This window comes from Gouania willdenowi, chromosome 16, assembly GCF_900634775.1.
Source record: "Gouania willdenowi chromosome 16, fGouWil2.1, whole genome shotgun sequence".
NCBI lineage: Eukaryota > Metazoa > Chordata > Actinopteri > Blenniiformes > Gobiesocidae > Gouania > Gouania willdenowi.
In genome coordinates, this window is record NC_041059.1 from 20,764,346 (window position 1) to 20,787,924 (window position 23,579).

The 23,579-nt window shown below is 37.1% G+C and overlaps 1 protein-coding gene across 2 annotated transcripts in view; it reads right to left on the minus strand.

The window, feature by feature from the left end:
• The window catches only part of grb10b (growth factor receptor-bound protein 10b), a 54,497-nt gene extending 37,034 nt beyond the window's left edge, over positions 1 to 17,463 (minus strand). For both annotated transcript variants that reach the window (XM_028470265.1, XM_028470264.1), the window contains exons 1-3: positions 17,247 to 17,463; positions 6,809 to 6,934; positions 3,551 to 3,647 (exon numbers count right to left, since the gene is read on the minus strand). In XM_028470265.1, the coding sequence (XP_028326066.1) occupies positions 3,551 to 3,647; positions 6,809 to 6,859 (148 nt within the window). In that variant the 5' untranslated portion in view covers positions 6,860 to 6,934; positions 17,247 to 17,463. The remainder of the gene's footprint in view (positions 1 to 3,550; positions 3,648 to 6,808; positions 6,935 to 17,246) is intronic.
• Between the last annotated feature and the right edge of the window lie 6,116 nt (positions 17,464 to 23,579).

Below are 23,579 nucleotides of genomic sequence, written 5' to 3' on the forward strand. Positions count from 1 at the left end.
AGAATGTGGGTGTGTCAAAGGGAAACAAGAAGAGTGGGAGAGAGACGGACATGTAGGAAAAAAATAAAAAGTGGAGATAGTAGCATAAAGCTTATTTAAGGGAAAGTTTTAATAGCATCACAGAAAGATAATGTAGATGAAGAAAAGGGAACTAGTCATACTCAACCTACATTTTAAGGATCAATACGGCCCAATTCCATCTTTAACATCAACTTGTTGACCTTGACATGTTTGCACAAAGGATAAAATGCTGATTTCATCTGTAATGCTGAATATGTCATGACATAGTAGGGCGACGTTTTGATATACCGTGTCCTAACTCAGCTATGTATTCATACTATGTATCCTCATGCATGTTGATATAATGCGTTACTTGTTTATGGTATGTTGCACTTTGTGAAAACACCATATTCAGCTATGAGACAGTCCCCAGTTCACCACTACAGGGCCATGCAAACAAACTACTGCACTACATAGGTGCCATTGATGGGATTTGTTGCCTAGCAGTAAAATAACTCTCACACCCAGAAAGAATGGTCCCACCCATGTTAACCCGTAAAAAACCTCCATAATTAAACTGCTATACAAGCTGGTTTAAATCAATGTTAATATTGGTGATTTATAATTTTCAACATAGTTTGTAATAAATATTTTCTTACCTGATGCAAAAAAAAAAGAAGAGCTAAACAAGTTCAAATGAACTACGGTCAAATTATGCGATGTAAAATCTTAATCTACGTTGAATTACCTTTGAATTGATATATCACACGTCTATGTTCCCATAAATTTGGAAATTACCAGAAATGGGGCGTGGGCCCCATTCCAAAAAAAGGGCTCTGAGCGTCTCATCATATTCATACCCAACTGCATTCCAATCTAATGGAGTAGTCATTTGAAAATAGCCTGGCGCCCTTGTGACATGTACGGGGTAATAGGCCCCATTTACATAATGGTATGTGCCAATGATTCGGAACCACCAACTGTCGTAATAGTTGACTCGCAAATAAATGAGAAATCGACTTTTGTGTTTTTTTCTTTTGGGGCTCCGAGTGGATATGCGTACACATCCATAGAATATACCTACCAAATTTCAGAACGATCCGTTCACGAATAACAGAGGAGTAGCTATTTTAACTAGTGTACACAACAACAAAAATAACAAGAAAAAGAACAAAGTGAGTGGCGTTTTGAGTCCGGTAGCCCGGCCTAAAAAAATGACTTGGTATAAAGCTAAAACAAAAACCAAATTGAATCAAAATTTGGTGCCAAAGGTAACACTTGAGAAGATACATTACAGTTGTTACAGAATATGACATACTGTATGCAAGAATATGAAACTCTTTCACTTAAGTGGTAATAGATGTTTAAGAAAGGCACGGGTTTACCCACACAATCAGACTGAAAACTGTGCCAGTTTGGAATTAAATTCAGTGTTTTATTTAACACTTTGTGGTAGGTAGCTTAGGGGATGAAATTAGCTACAGAAACAAATACTTGTTGGTGAGATACTCACTGAAGTCTGTATTTCATCTCTGAATTGAGTTAAAAAAAAATGTACAGCTTACTAAAATGGAGATGAGTACCATATTTTCCAGACTAGAAGTAGCTTCTTTTATGTCATATCAGCTGATTTTTCAGCAGGCAAAACCATCTAGTAAGGGTAGGAATTTTCTTTTCTTTTTTTTTTACAATTTATAGTAATTTTTTGGGTGCCGATTTTAATCGATTCTGCTTCCCAGTATCAATGTTCTTGTAAATGTATTTTTCACATTTTCGTGGGAGACCACTGAGTGGCTGTAATGCACCAACAAGTGAGTGCAAACACGAAGAAAACTTGCAGCATGAAGAAGACTTACAGCAGCTGGGACTTCCCTTAAGCAAACAAACCAACAACCGTGATTATACCTGCACGACTTAAATCAAAAGTATGGACATACTTTTGATCAATTCCATGGCAAACAGATTTAGACATAACCAAAGCTGTATTAAACTCTGCTCCGGACAAGTAGCGTATTGTATAACACAGCGAGCATTACTGCTTAAAGCAAGAAAAGACACCCAGCAGCAGACCAACGAACCCTGGATGGGATATTGAATAAACTTATCCAGGTAATGAAGCCAGTCAAGGTGTCTACGTGCGTTATGTCAGATGAGGCGGACCCAACCCTGTCCATCATAGCACTGCTACACGCACACCTCCTCCAAGCTACACATGCACACTAAAGATTGACCTTCAGCATTTCTAGTAAGTTTTAGACAGGATAAAATGTGTTACATGAAATTATATTTTATCCTTGTTGTCCACTCCTTTTCTTGTGTGCCGCGGTGCGCACGTCAGCTGCAGCTTGTGAGATGAAACTGCATAGTGGAGGAGTACAGTATGTAACAAATGTAGCAATTATATATTAAAAAAAAAAGTTCAAGTTCAAATAAAATTAAGCATACCAATTTTAGCTTTTAAAAATGATAATTTGCGTGGGACAATAAACTGTTTAAAAAAACAAAAACTTTAAATCCCTCCTAACAATTTTTGTCATAGAAAGTAAATAAGACCCTAGCCCTATCAAAATTATTTAAATTTATTGGATTCCCTGACTCTCTTGAGTTCCACCCTTATGGCAGATCCTGAAAAATGACAATGTGATTTCTGCTCTATTTACTTCCCATGACAAGACCATGCAATCTGATTCACAGGTTGAGCAGGCTCTGCTCCCTCACCTCCCATGCTGAGCCAATATTGTGCTTAAATCTCATGCTCCGATTGTCATGGATGAAATCCGTACTGCACAATTAAATAGACGACATAATTATAATGGCACCCTGCGTCCATGCAGATCACTTTTTGAACAGCTGAAATGTTTACAGCAAAAGAGACCCGAATATATAACCATAGCCCTTAACCCGCCCCAGAATGAGGAGAGAAGGATAAACCTCAGGATCCCCTCCATAGTGCACTGAAGCAAGACCACCAGGCAGTCATTCATTATGGCAGGACTTGATTCCAATGATACCTGTAGCTTAGGGCTGCTCGATTATAGGAAAAATAATAATAAATATTATTTTAGCCATAATTGATTATTTGTCAACCAAAAAGTTGTTTATTTTTTGCACAAAACAATGTAAAATATATTATTTAACCATGATTAAAATCCTTCAAACCCCAAAATCAAGTATGGTAACGTTTGCACAAAACAAATCAGTTCTTGCATGTGATGCGTCTTCATCATCAAACCCAATGTGTTCCCAATAAAACATATGGAAAAATAAAAATAAAAAATTTAAATAATCATTATTTTCTCGATTATTTTATTTTTGTAATTGTTGGGTGTAATAATCACAATTTCAATTAATTGCACAGCCCTTCTGTAGCTTTTCAATAACCATTTATAAACACAACAAATATCATACATTTTAAATACATGCAAACAGTGTGTTCCTGTATGCTACAAGCAATTATTAATTTGTAACAACATTTAATTTGATGTGGTTTAGAAACAGTTATGCAGATTAATATATAAACATAAATACAAAGGCAGATTTGTCAACCTACCTTGATGGTTTGGAGAACTCTGATTCACTGATGGCTCGAAGTTCTGCCCAATGAGATCAGTCTGACGGTGACTAGAAGATCGATCAATATTGTCCGGCTGAAGAAGAGGGAAGCAAAAAAATATAAAAAATGTAAATGATAAAATATAATAGGTATAACTTTTTCGGAAATATTATTTCTAGTCTTTAAAATGAATATGATCAATGTATGATTTTGTTTAAGGACAAAAATGTTTTCAACATGGCCAGTAAGAGAGTAGTGCCACATCCTGTGAATAGTGTGTGAAATGGGTCAGGTGTGCATGTTAACATTGATGATAAGCATTAACAACAACAACACTTTGCCTGTGATGTCCTGGTTTAACCTACACAATGCAGCCTCAGCACATTCCACTTAATGCAAATCTGTTCCATCAGAGGTATCACAGATGAGACGTAACTATACTTACAAATGCATAAACATACTTTACTGTTATTTCCTCCTGGTACCAGCAACTGTTTATCATTTGTGGCGTGGTGTTTTGATCGTGTGTGTGCATGCGTGTGCGAGCTAGTGTGTGTATGTGCTGGCATCACACGGAGGACAGCCAAACTGGGAACAGAACGTACTCTGGCGGACCACTATGTACAGAACAACAGCACTACTGAATGTCTTTCTATACAGCGGACATCCTCTGACGCTCTACTATAATACAAAAGCTGTTGCTTTTTCTGCCTCATTTACAGCAGAGGCAGACGATGTTCCCATTGTATGACTAATGCCTAACTTTAAATAATAAAAATAGTGATTACCTGACTGCCGTTCTACATTTAATATAGGTATTTCAACTGTGCATGCGATTTAGTAGAATAACTTTTAGTTAATTAGACTTAGACTAAATTAGACTAAATTAGAATTTAGTTAGTCAAACTAAATACTCCAATAACCGAGACAAATTAAATGCATTGTGTCAGAATTGTGATACATCAGGAAATTGCATTTTATTAATTCAAACATTTCCCGAGGATATTATATATAAATATATAGCATATATGTATTACAGCATTAGTTTTTATTAGCTTATTTATAAAATCTCAATTTGTTGCATTTTATATAAATCAAACAGTTGAACAAAACAACTCACTGCGTGGATAAAGCTTGGCGAAGAATTCCACTCTGTCTCCATGCATCAGATCAAATAAAAATCTCTCCTGTAGTGACTCTTAGTACATAGTCATTAAGTCTTAACATTTAGTCCTCAGCCGTAAAGAACCATCATCATACTGGTAGTCCAAACTGAATCTAAGTGGATGCACAACATCAGTATATGGCTCTGTCCACCTCCACCCTCTCGCCCCTCTTCTATACCAACGGCCCCAGCTGCAACCAATCATTACATGGCATTGTTCCGTCTTTGCATTGTCTTGAATTCCAGCTGTCTTTATGGACAGAACAGGACATTTCAGCTGGTAATGGGACTAACTGAAACATATATAATATACATATATAAAAAGTAACCACAGCATCACTGTTTGTTTTTGTGTTAAAGCAGATACAGCCATCCTTGGACTATGTGGGGAGGTCCGTTACCAGAGTGTGACCGATTCCTATCCACTCATCAAAGACTGTTTGGTTAGTGGGATGGTACAGTACAAAGTTGAATTGTGTGTCTTTTCAGGGCAGGATGGTCATGGTTGTGCTCAAGTGAGCGAGAGTCTTTATGGCATGAACTGGATACGACTTTTTACTTGCGTGTTTGGATATAATAGACACACACACTCGTACACACAGACCCACACACATACTAAAGGACTATGTTATGTGCACCTAGATGTCCACAAACAAAAACCAGACAGCGTCTGATTCCTCTATCGACATTTGACAGAATGTCAACACTATAAAAACTGTTTAGTATAATTTTTAGCCATTTCATTGACTTATTCTGCATTTGGTTGAAGGAAGGTTTATGGTTTTCACAGAAAAGTGGCGAGTTCTGCAATTTGATCTGCTTATTGGGTGTAATTGCTTTCTGACCCCACTTCTCAATCTCACTCACACTTGATCGCTTACACACAACAACAAAAGCACCATCACGTACACGCAGTTGCACACGCCTGTTGCTCAGATTCTTAAGAGGGGACAAAAGGGTTTATAAAAACGCCAAAGTTTGACAAGGAGAATACAAGGTTACTTTGAAATTCATGTAGTTGAAAGAAGCTTGAAATGGGAGACAAGAGGTTGTGGGTTCAGCCTTTTAAAAGCGGTCACTGGAAGGCGATAGACAAGGTTACGATACTGAAAACAGAACAGATGGAAAGGTCTGGAGATTGAACTACAATTAAGGGAAAAACACGTTGACTTGCTACATGTTTAGAAGGCAGAAAAGTCATTGATATCCTAGGCGTGTTGAAAAGCTGGGAACCTGTTCTTTAATAAGACCCACTGGTTGTCTAACACTGCTTTTTACTATTAGTGATGAAAACATCTTTCTTGAGCATGTCCTTTCTTCACAGTAGTAGAAAATAGGTCTACTTAAAATGGTAATACACACATTTGTTTAACTATCTTTCAGTTCTGGTCTTTAATAAACAATTTACCAAAAGAAGTCAACCTGATTGGGTCTGGCTTCACATTATTAACATACAGTATAACATTTGACAAAACTCAATTGATAGCCATTCATTATTTACTAAGTTTAATTCATAATTTCCTTGTAGATCATGAAGAGAAATAAGAAATGCTTCCTCTGGCCCACAACCCTTTGAAGATCTATCAACTCACAAACTTTCTCATCTACACTGAGCTCATTTTTAATGTAGGCATTCCTTTTTTATATACTGACGCTCTCTCTTTTATCCAATACTTTCATTGAGTGCTTTTTACCCTTGTTATACTTGGCTAACCATAATTCTTACTACAAACCAAAGCACATGCTTAATTACACATACAAATTCACTTTGTACATCTGTGCTTTCTGTCTCTAAAGTCTTAAGACGACCTTTGAACTGAGAGCCAGAGGAAAAGCTTCTCATAAGGCCAATCATGAACCCGTTTTCTTATGAATCTTCAGAAAGTCTTTGCAATGAACATTCTTCAGGAACTGATGCCAAGAACTAGCTTGAAAATGTGTATAAAAACCTTATTGTTTAAATTAGGAGGTAACAACATTAACCTTTTATAACATAATGGAAGCATGTTTGGAATACCCGATATCCAAACGACATACATCCTAAACAAAATTCTAAAATACTTTGACAAAAAACACACTTTTGCATTTACCTGATAGTTTGGATGATGCAGGAAATAATCAGGGCATCCAGCCACTGCCATGCTTGGTTTTTCCTCGGGCTTTTGTGCTTTCCGTTTAGAAGGTTCTCTTTCAACCAGAAGCAGACTGAGCAGAACCTGTGGGCGAAAGGCAGGAAATTAAAAAGACAAATGATGATTATAAGAAGAACTACAAAGTACAAAACAGTTCAAGAGAAAAGGCGCTGACAGTAGGAGGACAAAGGAAAGAAGAAGTTAGCTTCTGAGAAGACAGAAAAACACCCAGGGCTTCTGAACCCATAGTTCCACAGTAACACGGCAAGCTAGACAAGAAAAGAGCTGTGGGTGGATGTCAAATCCATGCGACACAAAACACCTGGAACTTTGGTGAGAGTAAAAGGGGTTTTGCATGAGACATGATTTCTTCAGATTTATCCTTTGGGCTACTGGAGCAGCATTATTTTAGACTAAAACAGAATTTAGCTCAATTAAATTCTGCACCAATGGAATGCTTGGGTGCCTTTGCAAGTCTTAACATGTTACATATTCTCATCAGAATATCCAAGACAACAATGTTCTCATACCTGTTTTACATGAGAAAAATGTTGGACTTTGTTAAAATTCAAATATTTTTCTTCCATTTAAAGCAGTGTTCCTTTTCATTATCCAATATACCCATAAATTCAACAACATGGGTTGCTGTGTATTTGAACTTCTGAAAGACGGTATCCTACTAACCTCTTGGCACCACTGCCACCTATAAACAGTCGCCCTAAAATAACGTCCAGGCACAAATCCAGGTCTGAAGTTAGACTACAGTTATATTTGGACTCAAGCAGCCTGGCTCACAACTATGATGGTCTTTTATTCAGTAGTTCACGACCTCTTGTGTGTATCTTAAAAATAAACCCCACCATTTTTCAGATGGCTATTAATATCCTATGTTTGCATTAGTGGTTCAGAGCTGGCTGCCCTTGCGGTCATTCTGTGTTTACATGCGTGTATTTCTGCTTTTACATGTTCTGCATGCATACATGTACTGCAGGTGGCTATGTGTGTGTTGGCATACAGTATGCTGCACGTGTGGTGGTGCATAGGTGTGCAGGGACTTATTTTAGACCTTTTCAGGGTATTTGAATGGATTTAGTTGTGAAGTTAGCTGTTTACTTATGACCTAAGACAGAGCTTCACCACACATTACACACGGATGCATGCAGGACAAACTTCTACATATAAAAAAGTTGGGTTTTCAGGATGTGTTTTCTAGCTAGAAGCTTTTTCCCAAAGACTGCACTTTAAAAAAGCTATAATAAATATCTGCCCAAGTGCCGCATCGCTTAATGGTGAAGTTTGTAAGTATGGAGATTTGTTTTATTTGTCCTCATTTCAATAGTAAATAAAAAACTAGCCTTTGTCACGTTTGACATGGATTGACTTGTTGACTGATAATTTGCCACAATATGTGAAAAGATATTTTGATTGTACAATGGTAAGTCTAACACATCAAATCATCTTAAAATCAACATTGCCACTTGTTCACAATCTTATCAAAGTCCATTTTTGTCTCACCTCCCACTCAGAAGTCAAATTGAAACTGTGTCAAATGAGGACCCTTGTTCCCTTCCAAATAGTTTTGAGAACTGAAAATAATTTTTTTTTGTGTATCCTTTATCTTCATCCGGCGACTAATGGGCAAACATGAACGCATCCAAACAAAGAGCCTGGCACCACTATCAAGGACTTACTTGTGCCCTCGCGCCAGTGTGTCAGACCATCTATGCAGCCCAGCCAGTTGGCATGCAAGGACAACTTGTCATTTACACATTAGCCACAGACAAACAGTTTACAACAAAAACAAACCAAATTAACATCAGCCCCAGCCCTTCCAGGAGTCCCTCATTAAGGCCAGACTATTTGTGTGTAGTTGAACACAGTTTATCCTTTCCTCAAGTCAGAAAGTTACTAAACAGACATTGCATCATTCAACTACCTGTGTTAACCCTAGATAAAAGAAAGTCAGGTGGTTGGACCTTGTGGGAGCCTAAACTTTATTCAAAACAGTAATGTTGTAAGGACCAAAAACTAAACATTTAATCTGACAGATTTAAAGATACACTCATCTTCCTACTGAGTAGGTCAGTCTATTTCAGGCCTGCGTGATTCAACATGGGAAAAAGATCAGGCGTTCCAAGTAGACTTAAAATACCTGGTTTCAAAGCAGTCATACGTGCCCCTCTGACTCTCTGTGACTGATATGACCAAACACACACGTGTTTAATTGCACCCTGACACAATCAAAGCCATTCCAGTGAGGGGGATCAGACCTGCTGCAAGTGCTTTGATTCAATTCCTTCCACTTGAACAGTGTAGTAAAACCTAACATCTTTAACCTTGATATTGCTGTTATCTTTGTAGTAGAAAAGGGAACTTTGAGGTACAGCACCTGGATTAATTCAAGTGATTTTTGCTCCAACCTGCATGAGTGAGAATGTTATTCAGAGGACTTCAGAAGGAGAAGCTGTTATTAGGCATTTTAAAAATCTAAAATCTGTCCCATCTCTGCAAATAACTAAGGGATAATAAGGAATCTGCTGAAGGTGTATTTTTTTTTCTCAGTCTCATTTTGCTGGTATTAGTCATTGGGAATTTGCTTGATAACCAATTGTTGAATTGCACATTCTTGAATTTATTTCGGCAGTCTTCAGACAAAAAAAAAATAAAAATAGAGCAACCAACACTTAATTGTCTAACTCTTCAGCCGAAGGGGTGTAGTTTGAAGCAAAAGCTTATACACATCTACCCCTTCACAAAAAAATAGGAGTATCCGATATATCGCAACATTTTTTTCCTGCGTGATCGATTATCGATACGCTCGCGCTAAGTATCAATTTTTTTTTTTTTTAATTTTTTTTTTTTTTTAAATTTGATGAAGATTTGTTTTATTATTTTCAAAACCTTTTCTGCTTTTTCACTAAAATATGCAGGTACGTCTTCACAGAAATTTTGTCACTGTTGAAAGAACCAATATATTGTGGAATATTGCACTATAATGGTGTCACTGTTCATAGGACACTTACAATTTATTGTATTTCAGAGATATTGAATAAAAATTGTATTTTTTCAGTTGATCTTTTTTTTATTTCTTGTTATGTCATTGATTATCGTAGATTGATTTCTGACCAATACATTGAGAATCGCAGCATCGTCATGTCACGAGCTGTGTATCGCGTATCGTATCGTGAGGTTCCCACCCCCTAGTGTCCGCAGGCACCAGGTAGCCCACATGGACCATGTGAGAGGCCCTCAGGAGCTCTGGTCACCAATGAGCTCCATCTAAAATATGATTTATTTTCCACGATTCAAATTGATGTAGATAGCATTTAGAAGAGTTACATACTAAAGTTTTAGTATTAAATTACCCATCTTTAAATGTTTATTTTAACTGAAACATTATGAGAAACGTTTTTAAGTGTTGCAGATTTGGTGTATGGGTTGTGGTATGTTACATACAGTATAATATGACAACGATATATTTTTAAAAATGCAAGGTGGATTTTCTTAAAATATGACATAATTGTTACATTTTACAAATATTACATGTTGTACAATTAGTTAGAAGTTTGTTAGTAGCTAGTAAAGATAGCAAGATGATAATTGTATATGAAATGTAATGAAAATTAAACAATTACTGTTAACCTCCTATATTACCTGACCCTCTAATTAAAGTGAAACCGTGAACATTTAGTAATGAAGAAGTGCCCTTCGGACTATCAGTTTCAGAAAGGTTGGTGACCCCTGGTCTAGATGACATCACAAATATATAAATACTCCATACAGTGTTGTACACTCATGTTGATAAGAACAGTATACACTTTTAGTACTATATCTATACGGTAAGATGTCAATGTTTTGAGTTAAGAATTTTGAAATGTGCCACCAAACTTGGCCTCAGCTGATTAGAGCAGACACAGTTTACCAGGAGGCTGCTCAGCTTGCTTCAGTCATCTTTGGAACACAGGGAGCACATTCTTTCCTTAAGGGCTTGAAGTGAAAAAACACATGCGATAATGTGAACTTTAACCTCGTGAAGCGGCATACCGGGATACAGTGGATGGCTTTGAAAAATGTGAGGAATGGGAGATTATTTCTGTAAGCTGTGCGTGTGTAGCCAACCCAGATGCTCACAGTCACACAAACATGCACGTGCACTCACAGGCCTACCTGTGCTAACTAGAGAAGTATGTATGATTCTTGCTGATATCGTATTGAATCAATATCGGTTTTGGCTGATACGCAAAACTGCAATAACGGTATCCTATCGGAAGTGAAAAAGTTGTATCGGGACATCCCTGGTGCTAACAGACTAACTCAAATTTGCGTAGCCTCATACATACAATTGTTTTCTGCACATTTATTTGCATTAGACGCATTTCATACAAAAGGCAATTCAATGTGGCTTTACATGATTAAAAGTGCAACATTTAGAAAATGTTAGTGTTTGAACACAAGAGGTCACACTGTGTTGAGGAACCAAAATGTAGAAGCATGCATGGGACATCTAACATAGCACTCAACTGCTTCTGCAGGTTCCTTAACGCTACAGTGCAGGCCTGATGCACCAACAAATACTGGCTGCTATAGAGCATCAGGTCACCCCATCATTCATTGCACTAAACCTATGAAGATATATGTTACACATTTTCAGTGATCTAAAATGAGTGAGGAAACCTTTGAAAGTGTAGCATTTGACTATAATTTTGAAAATGCACCTCTGGCCGGCTTTCTTCTTCATAAACATATCTCTTTAGATTTTAAACATTATAAAAAGAATTGGTAAAAAAAAAACAAAGATATATATATATATATATATATATATATACACACAGTATATTTTTCTAAATTTCTAATGCCATGTACACACTGTCAAATAAAACCTTGCTCCCACTATTAACCCAAGCCACAAATAATGTAGCAGCAGCTACAACCCCCACACCCCTCTATTACCCATCATCTACCCTCAGTCCCATTAACTCCGCCCCAAACCAACTCCTCCCATCATGCTGCTGTGCCCCAGTCAAAAGTGTAAAACAGCGTCTTAATTCTAGAAATGGCACAGCTCCAACTCTGTGTCTGGGGGAGGTCAATTCTAAAGCATGTTTAAAACGAGCCAAACACCTAAGTGACAAATATTTAGCTCAACACTGAGTTATCAACCTTGCCATTGGCGGTATATATTCACGCTCTACTCTTATTCTCCACAGACATAAATCAAACTGAATAGAATTATATGAACTTCTTGGAAAAATTAATTCTAATCCATTAAAACCATATTAATTATTCAAGGAATCCATAATTTGTCTTGCCCAGTAAAAACTGTCTAAGCTAGCTGGTTGTTTCTGCTGTATGCAACAGAAAGGTGAATACATAACTGAACAGTGCATCCCTGTCTCTATTTTAATCAGCAGATTAGATGGTAGTCACTCCTCACTGGATGTGCTTGTTGCACATGTTGATTAGTCATTAATTGGCAGCTTTCATTATTTGGGAGCAGCAGCGTAAAGTGGGGCTATAAGAGAGGGCCTGATGTCATGCCAGGGGAGTCTGAATAGCACCAGTCTGTCTATGAGAGAAAAGCCTTTTAGAAATGTGGACAGTGCCTAATTGGATGAGGATTTCATTTGGCTGCTTGGGAGAGTTGGTCTTATGCAATAGCATAGATGAATGGATCAGGCTTGGGAGCGCTGACGGTTGAGAATATGTTGGCTCTAAGGGTGATTCCAGGTGGGGCATTAGATGAATCTGTTGTCTCACGGCACAGTCTTAACCATTCCATGGATACTTTCTTCATGGAAAAGCAAGGCAACTCAATCAACAATAATGAATTCAAATACAAAAGGCCCTCCGGTTTCATGAGAAAGTATAAACCAGGGATGGGCAACTCTGTGACTGTATTTTTTTTTTGTCATTTTCTGTATTTTAGCAGTCGATTTGTGCATTTTTTGGGTCGCTTTTTGTATTTTTATTGTCGTTTTCTGTATTTTCCTGTCATTTTGTTGACAGTTTGTGTGTCTTTGGAGCTATTCTGTAATTTGTGGATGTCTGTGTTTCCATAGTCATCTTGTTTGTTTAAGTGTTGCTGTGCCTCTCTTTGTGTGTACTTTGTGCATTTTCCTGTTGATTTGTGTTTTATGAGTTATTTTGTGTATTTTGTTTTGCTTTATGTTCCATCCAACTTCTTGAATTACAATTTTTGCCCAATAATGGTATAAACTGTAGTTTTTCTTTTCATATTGCTGTACTTGGAGATAGAGCTTTTGTCAAGAAATATATGGTCTACCGAGCAAATCCCCAACTAGCCATGGTTTGTTTTGATAATCAGTCGATTCCATCTCAGACGGAGCTCAGTGAAGGGAGACGCTGTAGAGGTGGTGAAAACAAAAAGAATGTGGGCCTTCTGTGATTGAGTGATATTGAATCATCACGACATTACATGTACCCACTAAAACCTTGGGTGTTATGTTACCTCAACAATAAAGGCAACATTGTTACCTCTAACATGGGCTTTTAAACTTTGGAGTAACACTAAACAATAGGAAATTCAAGCCAGTGCACTTTACAGAATTACATCATCTTTAAGTGTCAGTGGAAAGAGGTGAGAAATGAATGCAGGTGTGTTCATATAAGTTTTTGATCAGGCAAATATTTCTGTTGTTAAGACATTTCACAATACAAATAGTGATTATTTAAATATAATTGTTATCCTTGTTTCTGGGGACAATGCTTAAAGGAGAATAGGGCAGTATTTGTGAAAAAAACTAATATTCACTTTAAGTTTTTAATGCTAATGAGTGATGAAGCGTTCAAAAACCAAAAAGAAATGGATGAAACGTTTGCAGCCGGATACACGATGAATTCCTGTGAGGGTGTGTGTCTGTCAATGCTTTCCGTGGAGGGCGTGGATTACGTTGGCAGTAGGGAGTAACGATTCACTCAACTCCCGATACGATTCGATTCACGATACTGGGTTCACGATACAGTTCTCTCACGATTTATTTTACAAATTGGGACTGTAGACAAATAATGATTGAAAAATATTTTTTTGGGGAAAAAACTAGAAAATACTGTACCATTTTCCTTTTATTTTTCATTGTCAAAAGAATCCCTTGTTAAACTATTCAGAACAATGCAATTTAACTAAAAATAAATCTTTAATGAAATAAATAAAGGAATAATACAAATGAAGAAGAAGCCTATTAATTTAAAATCTGGTTCTATAGTAAACAATGCAAAACTGCATAATAGTTCTTTAAAAAAAAAAAAAAAAAAAAGTGCAACTGAAAATGTATTTTGTGCCTTAACAATTGGACTTTAAAAAAAAACAGTCTGCATTGTATTTACGTTAGATATTTGTTTGGACCAGCAGAGGGCGCTGGTAACCCAGTGGTCGGTTGGGATGCAGCTATTCTGTGCAGTGAAGAAGAGATGCTATGCTAGCAGACAGAGCTAATAGAAAAACGTGACTTTTACAGATATTCACGTAATATTACAGATATTCTTTTGGTGCTGAAGGGGTAAAGAATCATTTTTGAACATGTTTAAGAGCATAAGGCGGCCAGATAGAAAGTAGTAGCAGATTCCTCCCACCGCCAACATTTCTGAATAGCGCTATCTGCTGTTTAAAAAAAGTACTTGCGATTCAATTTCAGAAAATCAATATCAACCGTGATACCTATGAATCAATTCTTAACTGTTCTTACGATTAATCGTTACATCCCGAGTTGGCAGCATTATTGGAAAGCCGCTAGCCATCGACGTAAGGGGCCGAACTCTCAGAAGGAATCCACCGTGGTTATTAGTGGAGAGTTTGTGTCAAGAGACTAAGTCGGTTATCAATTTTTGTCGACAATGTCGACTAATCGTTGCACCCTTAAAGCTGAGTTTATGGGGCGTACAAATTTTTGTTTCGAATTCTGTTTCAGGGAATATCCAATTCTGCTCATTTCCATTTCAGAAGCCTACTAAACACACAGACCCACATTCATTGTTCCCAGAGTCCTATGTTTGGCTGGTTATATAAGTTTCCCTAGAAACCACATGTAGCCAATAAAGACATTGCTTTGGACAAGTGCCCAAATGACAAGTATCATTACAACTACCTTCGAAGAATTGCTTTGTCAAGATATTTGACCATGAGGTTAAATTAGATAATGGCCAACCTCCTTCCTCTCTAATAGAATCACCATCAGCAGGCATACAATGTGTATAGAATTGAACAACACACCAAATATCACAAATGTTAGCTTCATAAAATATATTCCCCAATGAGGAAAAGAAAAAAAAACTATAATTTACTACATGGGTTTTTACACTATGTTTAAAGAATAAAAATAAACAAAGCTAACAAAACAAATAAACCTATTGGAAATATTTCCACATTTACCTTTTCTGTGTTTTATATTACAGTCACTAATGCTAAAAAGTAAAGCTGGGCGATATTATCGGCCCACTAATATCACGGACTGATATTAGCCATAAAATGTGATATATCGGTTAACACTGGTATCAGTTTTTCCATAGATACGGAAATGAAAACCTTTGTGATGTCGTTTGAGACAACAAAATTAAAAAAGTATATGGCACTTTTTCCATAACTAAAGTTGAATAAGAGTTCCTACTTTGCCCAGATGTTTATTTGTGGAATACATCAAGTCGGTTCAACCTGTTATTTCCTTGTAGAGATATATTATGCGAGCTAAAATCAGGTTGGTGGGCCGTGGATCCGTCTATATTAGTGATAGACCCATACATCGGTCGGCTGATTTTTGCGTTTTTTACGTGTATCGACATCGGCCGATGAGGGCTGCTGCATTTGCCGATTCGCATTATTTAAAGAGAGCAGAAATATTTTTGTTTGTTTGTTTTACAGCACCTGTTTTTAATATTTGTTAAATATTTTTGCCTTGTTGTCAATTCTACCTCACCTTTGTTCATTTCAATAAATATTCCTTTTTGTAAAAATTGAGGTTCGTACCATTTTGTTACATCATTGTGTAATTTTTTTGATGTAAATTGAGGGGAAAAAAGTATTATCAGCTCCAAATATCGCTCAGGAAAATCGGCAGGTCCGTATCGGTCATCTGCTAATGCTGGATGGGGGAAAAAAATTAAAAATCGGTATCGGACCTAAAAACACAAAAAAAACCCATATTGGTCTACCCCTAGTCTATATATCGGTAAATATCGGAAATTTAGTGTTGACAATTTCAGCAAAAAATCTATAATTGAAACATTCCTACGAGCGGTGGTTCCGCGTCCTCACACAAAAGCTATTTTTTGATGGAACGACATAGGCTTAGAAGACAACTCTACCCTAACTCAAAGACCAGAGTGAAAGCGATTCAAACTAAAGAAAGGATAGTCATTTTAAAGGACCAAATTAAGACCTGAGTCCTGTGGATAACCTTTGTGACTGAAAGCACTGTCATTTTCTGTCAGAGTTTGACACTTTACAAACCACTCAAATGGAGCCAACTGGAAGCTTGAACCAGTTAGTGTAGGGCCAACTATGCTGGAATGATGTTGAGGTTTGGAGATTAGACAGCGTGGTGCATCAGTTTCCAAAGTTTGGAAAAAGTGAAAGTCATTTTGAGTTCACTCTGATTAGACTAGAGCTCACACTCTCTGTGGGAGTATTTTAACTGGATATATTGATTCTGCTGCTCTCCTCTCTGCATTAACTGCCTCCATCTCTCTCCGCATGGCTGCTCCAAAACTGATCCACTTCATCAGGTCCTTTGTTTACATCTGGCCTCCTGAAACACACCCCTTTGACACACTGGGGGTCCCCAAAACGCACTTTGGGTACCCCACCTGCTCCCTCCTCTTGTAGGCGGAGGCAACACGAGTGTCCATGGGAAAACGCTTCCGTCCCCCGACCCCTTCACCAAATCCCCACCCCCAAAACAAATGCTGCCAAAAGGATAAGGCGATAAGGCGAGACTGGTGAAACTCTCCAAGCTGAGCCCAGGGGAGGAGAAGGGAGGGGAGCTACTGGATACAAAGTAGGCTTTGGGAGGCTGTGGACTGCTGTTTAACAACTGTAAACGAGGCACAGCGTCGGCATTAAACTAAAACTACAGCTTTCAAAGGAAGACTCTAAAGAGGCCTGAGAGGTGCCAATAGCGGACGTTTTTTCACCCTAAAAGCTTCAAACCAGAAGCCACAGTCATAGACACACCCTATGTCAGGTTAATTGGAAGTAAAGGGGTCCAGATGAACGCTTACGCACATGTGTACGGAAGGCGCGCGCCACCACGTGAAACTTTACTGCAACTCCGCGAGCGCTTCACGGACTTTTTACCCTCCACACCTCCCAACACCACCCTACCCAATACACACACACTGAGAGGGGAGGGGGGGGGGACATGAGACCGGTAACGTATACACTCACCTCAGAACCAGACCAGTTCAGACGTAGCGTGACCGCGTGGACACGGAGCGGCTCTCAGGGCTGTTGAGATTCAGAAGCGGTGGCCAGCATCACCGGTGTGGGCAGAACAGAACCGAGAAGAGGGAAGAGAAGGTGAAGACAGCAGCGGCAACGTAGCGCAGGCAGCTCATCTCATGTGGCTGAGGAAGACCCACACACACACGTTACATACACACACACACAGGCACACGATTACAAGCACACACGCGCAACTCCACCTCTTTAGGCAAAGCCACGCCCCCACGGAGGCCTGATTAATGCGGCGTTCAGGGCGTGTTCAGACGACCCGTTGTTTACATGTTTATGCTCTTTTTTTTCTTCTTTTTTTAAACACAAATAATAATTAAAAAAAACAAAAAAAACACTGTTAATAGAATTGTATTTATTTTGGTCATTGTGACCAATAATCGTTATTGTTACATATCCTCAGAGGTGTAATTGTAACTTTTATATGTTCTTGTACTTTTTTGAGTATATTTCTAAATCAGTAATTGTACTTGCACTTAAGTACCTTTTAAAAGAAGTAAAGTAATTCATTACATTTCTACACCCAACCGTTACTGAGTAAATTATTATTTTTTTATTTTAAAATGATCAATGAACATTGTGAAACTACACAAAATTAAAGCTTAAACAACATTCAAATGCATCACATGCATCATAGCCGAGTAACCAGGATTTCTGTACTATTTGTTTCCTCTTTGACTTGTTTGAGATATTTCTTTCTTTTTTTTTTAAATACCATTATTATTTTTTTTATTTTTTTCCTCATTGTGAGATACACTGTTGTTGTTTCATGTTCGAAATAAAATTAAATCAATCAAATCAAAACCAGATTAAACGTAATACACAGCGCCAAAACAGCATTGAATGCTGGTTATTTTCTCAGTTTTAGAAAATAAATGTATCGAACATTTTAAGAAAATTATACATGTAGCTATACTTGAATGCTTAGAATTTTTTAGTCTTTTTATTTTTTTAAATTGAATTCATTGGTGTTATTTTAATTAAAAGTTTAAAAGTTACAATTGTACAAGATTTGTCTTTTCCTGTATAAGTTTACACATGAGATGTTTACTGTATACAAGGGAACTGTGGCAAGATTTATGACCAAAAATAAACATGATGGGTGAAAGTAATGTTTACAAATGTACAACACTTGGAGAAGTGCTATACAGTTCATTGTTTACAATTACAGTACATTTATCCTTGTTTACTGTTTGACATTTGAGCAACTTCATTTTCTATTACATTTTTTCTATTGTATTCCAGAAATACACACACAAAAAAAAACTGTATCGGTATCACATCGGCCGTAAAAAATCCTGTATCGGTCAGGCTTTATAAATTAGATGCAAGCATGACACCTGATCTTAATCTAATACACGTGTCAAACTCGAGGCCCGGGGGCCAGATTCAGCTCATTAAAGCCTCCGATTGGTCCCAAAGAATGATTTCATACAAAGTAAGCATCAAAACAAGTTAATTTTGAGTCCTAGGCATTTGTTTACCGAGCTATTTAACTTTAAAAAAATTTAATAATGTAATTTTCAAATGTAAAGTTTATTACCTGTGTAGGTTGCAAAAATTGTATAGGATTTTTTTAAATTTCAACCAAATGTAACTCCTGGACTACAATAAATTTGAAAATTTTGGTAAAATATGAGCCCTTGAGAAATGACCTTTACCTCTAAATGCTCCTCACACTGCTTTCTAAAGGAGGCAAACGCTAATTTACTTTTATCTGTGTATAAATGTATAAAAATTACATTTATCTATATTTGATTTCAAACATTTCTGATCACTTTAGGTCAAATTAGTATTATTTTTTTTAAAAACTACAAAAGCCAGTGACGTGCCGTCAGGGTAGGCAAGGTAGGCAGTGCCTACCCAAGGGTGAATTGATATTTTGATTATTTGTTTTAATCATAATGTAATTATAAATTATTTATTTTTCCATTTCCAATAGCCTACAGTACCTATAAGTTTGAAAGTGTCCGCATTTTGTGCGTTTCATAGCCCAAATTACTAAACAGCGCTATTTCCTGGAACAGCTGCACAGTCTCACTCCGCTGTAAGGCAGAGGGAGGCCACGCCCCCTCCCAAAGGTAAGTTGCTCCTCTGCCTCCATTCCCATTGTGTGTTTTTACGTGTTTGCGCATGCGCAGTCAGGTCCCCAAGATGACAATCATTTACAACCAAAGGCAGCGTAGAGAGCTGCCTTTGGACGTAACCGTGCTATGCTAAATGCTATACGTAAGTTCACAGTACATTAGTGAATAGATGCCACGTGACCGCTGCTGCTACAATCTCTAGCTAGTGGGCGGGATAACACTACAGGCAGGATGACAGCACTAGAGATGATAGAGAAACTTTTTTTTGAGGAAAAATGACAGCTTTTAAAAGATGGGAGACCAACACCTGAGTTACCAGATCTTCAGCAAAGGTAAGGTCAGAAAATGTTTCATACTTTTCTCCAGTGAAGGGTACAAAAGGAAGTATTGGCTTTGTGGATGCTCCTCACTGAGGCTGTTCCGAGTTGTTGTTGTTGTCATTTTCTCTGTGTTTCTGTGTTTCCAACACAAACAACAGATGTGCTGCCGTGTCATGAGATATATCTTCTTGGAGAGTATGGAGGCTATATTAAATAATTGTTTATGTTTCTTTAATGGTGTTTATGATGTTGATTTTGTTAGATGGCTAAACACTTGTTCATGTGGATCTTATTGGGTTTTTTCTTTCTTATTATGAATTTTATATTTTGATAAGCGCGTTGAGATGACTTTGTTGGAAATTGCTTTATACAAATAAAGTTTATTTGAATTGAATTAACACTTGACAGTAGAAACATATGAAATTGTCATTAATGGTCTCGATTTGCAACGTGCCTACCCAGCCCTAGTGGTCACGGCACGCCACTGACAAAAGCCTTTTAATTTGTAGATACTTAGAGATATTCAGATTCAGGGTATATTAGGACACAAACACAATTTGTGCACAGTACCAAAATCCAAGTCATGTGATAGTGTTTTCAGCATGCTGAGTCAACAAATAATGAAGCTGCAGCACCAGATTTGGCTTCCTGAGCATTTGGGTTAGATAGTTTGTGTCTATGGTCCTTTTTGACAGCTTTTCAATTGAGTACGTACATGAATCAGTACGATTCAGACGTATGATCAGAAGGGATTTAAATGTCGGGAAATCCTGTTTATGAAGCTAAAGATGGCGTTGGTCCTATTAAATAAATAAACATTTACTTTTCATTTTGCACTCCGAGGTGGTCTCAGGGTTTGCTAACGGCTGTGCATTAAGGCAATATCACTGGTTTGATTCCTGCTGGTCCTGGTGTCCCTGTGTGGGGTGTGGAATGTTCTCCACAAGATACTCTGGTTCCTTTCACATACCAATAGAATGTAGGTTTTGACCTTAAAGTGTTTGTCAGCCCTGTGATAGGGTGGTCTCCTTTCCATGGCAGTTGGGATAGGCTCCAGAACTATATGCAGGCATATATGTGTCTTCTAATATACATTTTTACAGGATATACAGTAGGTCTCCAAGATGAATGAATGCTTCTTTCACTTTCTGGCAGAACATCAAGTACTGTACTTTTATAGTTTCATAAATGCTTTCAGACAATCAATAACTATGGCTAAAAGACTTTCTATTCCCTGAAATAAAAACAATGATTTTTTTCATAGTCACATTTTTCATTTACAAACATAACCTAGTAAGAAATCATCACTAAAGATGATGTATTTCAAATGCTGATATTTTTCCTATTTTAAACACTGTGTGTTCAAGCTTAGTGAGAAGCATATCGGTCCTTAAGCTACAGGAGCCGAAGTTCAAAACACTCATGTGACAAAACCATCGCATAGATACAAACATCTCATAACCTGGACAAGCATAAAAACACACACACACACACACACAAAAACAAACAAGAAACAAGGAAGTGCGTAACTTGCACAACTAGGGGGGGTCAAATCTCATTGCACCACTGTTACCTCTGTGGTATGCTGTGTTTGCATAACATCATCTGATGTTTATGTGAATGACGGTGCCATCAGAGGTGTACATTCAGTCCCAGTGTTTGCGTAATTTAGGCCATTAAGTAGTCTTAAACATATACTGGTTGATTTCACCGGAATTGGCATTTACTACAGGCTACATGTCCTCAACTGAACTCCACAGAACTGTCCAGCATTGTTCTCATTCAGGCTAAATGGAGACCAAGTGTGTTTTTTTTTCAGTATTTAGCAATATGTGATGGGGAAACCTGCACCACAGGAGTCTAAAGTACAAAGCGTCATTTCCCGGAATGATGTTTGCATCAGAACAGAGAGCTCTCACTGTGTATCATGCACAGACATCAAGGTTGGTGTCAATTACAATTTTCAGTTACAAGTACGTTTTAAATTATCCACGTTCAGTTACAATTCAATTACGATTACCAGCATTTTTTTTCCAATTACGGTGAATTTTTGATATTTTTTTAACCACTGACAGTCAATTACAATTACATTCTCAATTACTAAAGTTCAATTGCAATTAATCAACACTTACTGAGCCAGAAATTAATAACCTAATATAAGGCAACCTTCCTCTTGTGTTAGCTTTCTGTTAGCATCACTTATGATAACTGGTCCTAAATCAGCTGTAAAATACACTAAAAACACATTTCTAATCAATGATTGATTAAATGGTAAACTGTGGGAAAGCTTGATATGAAACACATTTTAATAATTCTTTACTACATATGTGTTTTGCGTTAACTTATAATTGACAATTTTTATAGACTAAAAGTCAGGTTTTGAAACTCAATTACAATTTGAATATGATTACAACAGTAACATATTTTTAAAATTAAAATCATAATAAAGCTGCAAGCAGCATTAAACGGGCAGTCGCAATCAAATGCATGTTGGGACGTAGCGTATGTTGAGGTGTGTTTGCATGTCGGAGTGTGGCAGAAATTTTAAAGTGTTGAGACGTAGCTGTTTTCTACAGAATTTCGTAGAAGTTCAACAGTGATGATGTCATCAGTTCAAGCTGGGAGCCAATACAATTTTCAAGGGGGGCGCTATTGAGTCATTTTGCCATTCACATGTGCAATTCCCCCAAAATATCATGTTTTTCATCAGTCCTAATATGCATACTCATTTTCATGCGTTTTTAACACGTTTAGACCCTCAAAAATGTGATAATTTCCTCTATAAGAAAAATAATAAAAATTAGGTGCATTACAATAGGGTCCTATGCACCGTTGTGCTCGGGCCCTAATTATGCCATAATTGTAATTAATCATCAATTACGCGATTATAATTATAATTGACCCAAACCCTGACAGACACATTGTGAGTCACACACATCACGTATCTCAGATTTAATGTACCACTATAGGCATCTGTGGCTACAATAGTAGCTTACCACCACTTAGTTGGAGTGAAAGAATAATGCCTTCATTCTGTAAAGCGCTTTGAGTATGATAAAGCACTATTTAAAATCCAATGCATGATTATTATTATTAATAATATTAACATTATTTTAATGACTGGCACCGGGGCATAAAGTAAACAGACATTGTCCTGATTTGAACCTCATCAGACACTCAGTATACCGCTACCACACAGGCCTTTTGTTCAGATTGATTGATCGGTTGCATGGAAGACTACTCAACATGTGAAAACAAAGTTGGTACAACCCTTGTTGAGAAGTGATGTCACCACATCCATCACTCATAAGCTAATCAGACAAAACCAACAAAGCTCACTAATCCAAGTCTGAGGAATTGGTGAGAGACTTCCATTAAAATGTCACTGTGGACCAGAGTTGGCATCAATTATAATTCTAATCGTGTAATTGATAATTAATTACAATTATGGTGTAATTATAACTGTAATTTAAAAAATCTGTTGCTGTCATAATCATTATTAAATTGCAATTGAGTTTAGATAATTGACTTTGTAATTGTAATTGCCATGAAAATTTGATAACAATTGTCAATTAAAATTTTACGCAAAACTAGGGAACCATGTACAAAAAAAAAAAAATGTAAAAAAAAAAAAGTGAATGTAACCATGTCAGAAATAAACTGAATAAATAAATAAATAAATAAATGTTACAGTTCTAAGTACAGTTCCACACATATGTAAACAATTATTAAAACATGTTTCATATCAAGCTTTCCCACATTTAACCATTAAAAAAATAAAATAAAATCTAGACGCGCGCACCAAAAATATTAAAACCAATTGATTAGGAAGCCTAACAAGGTAACCAATGGACAAAATA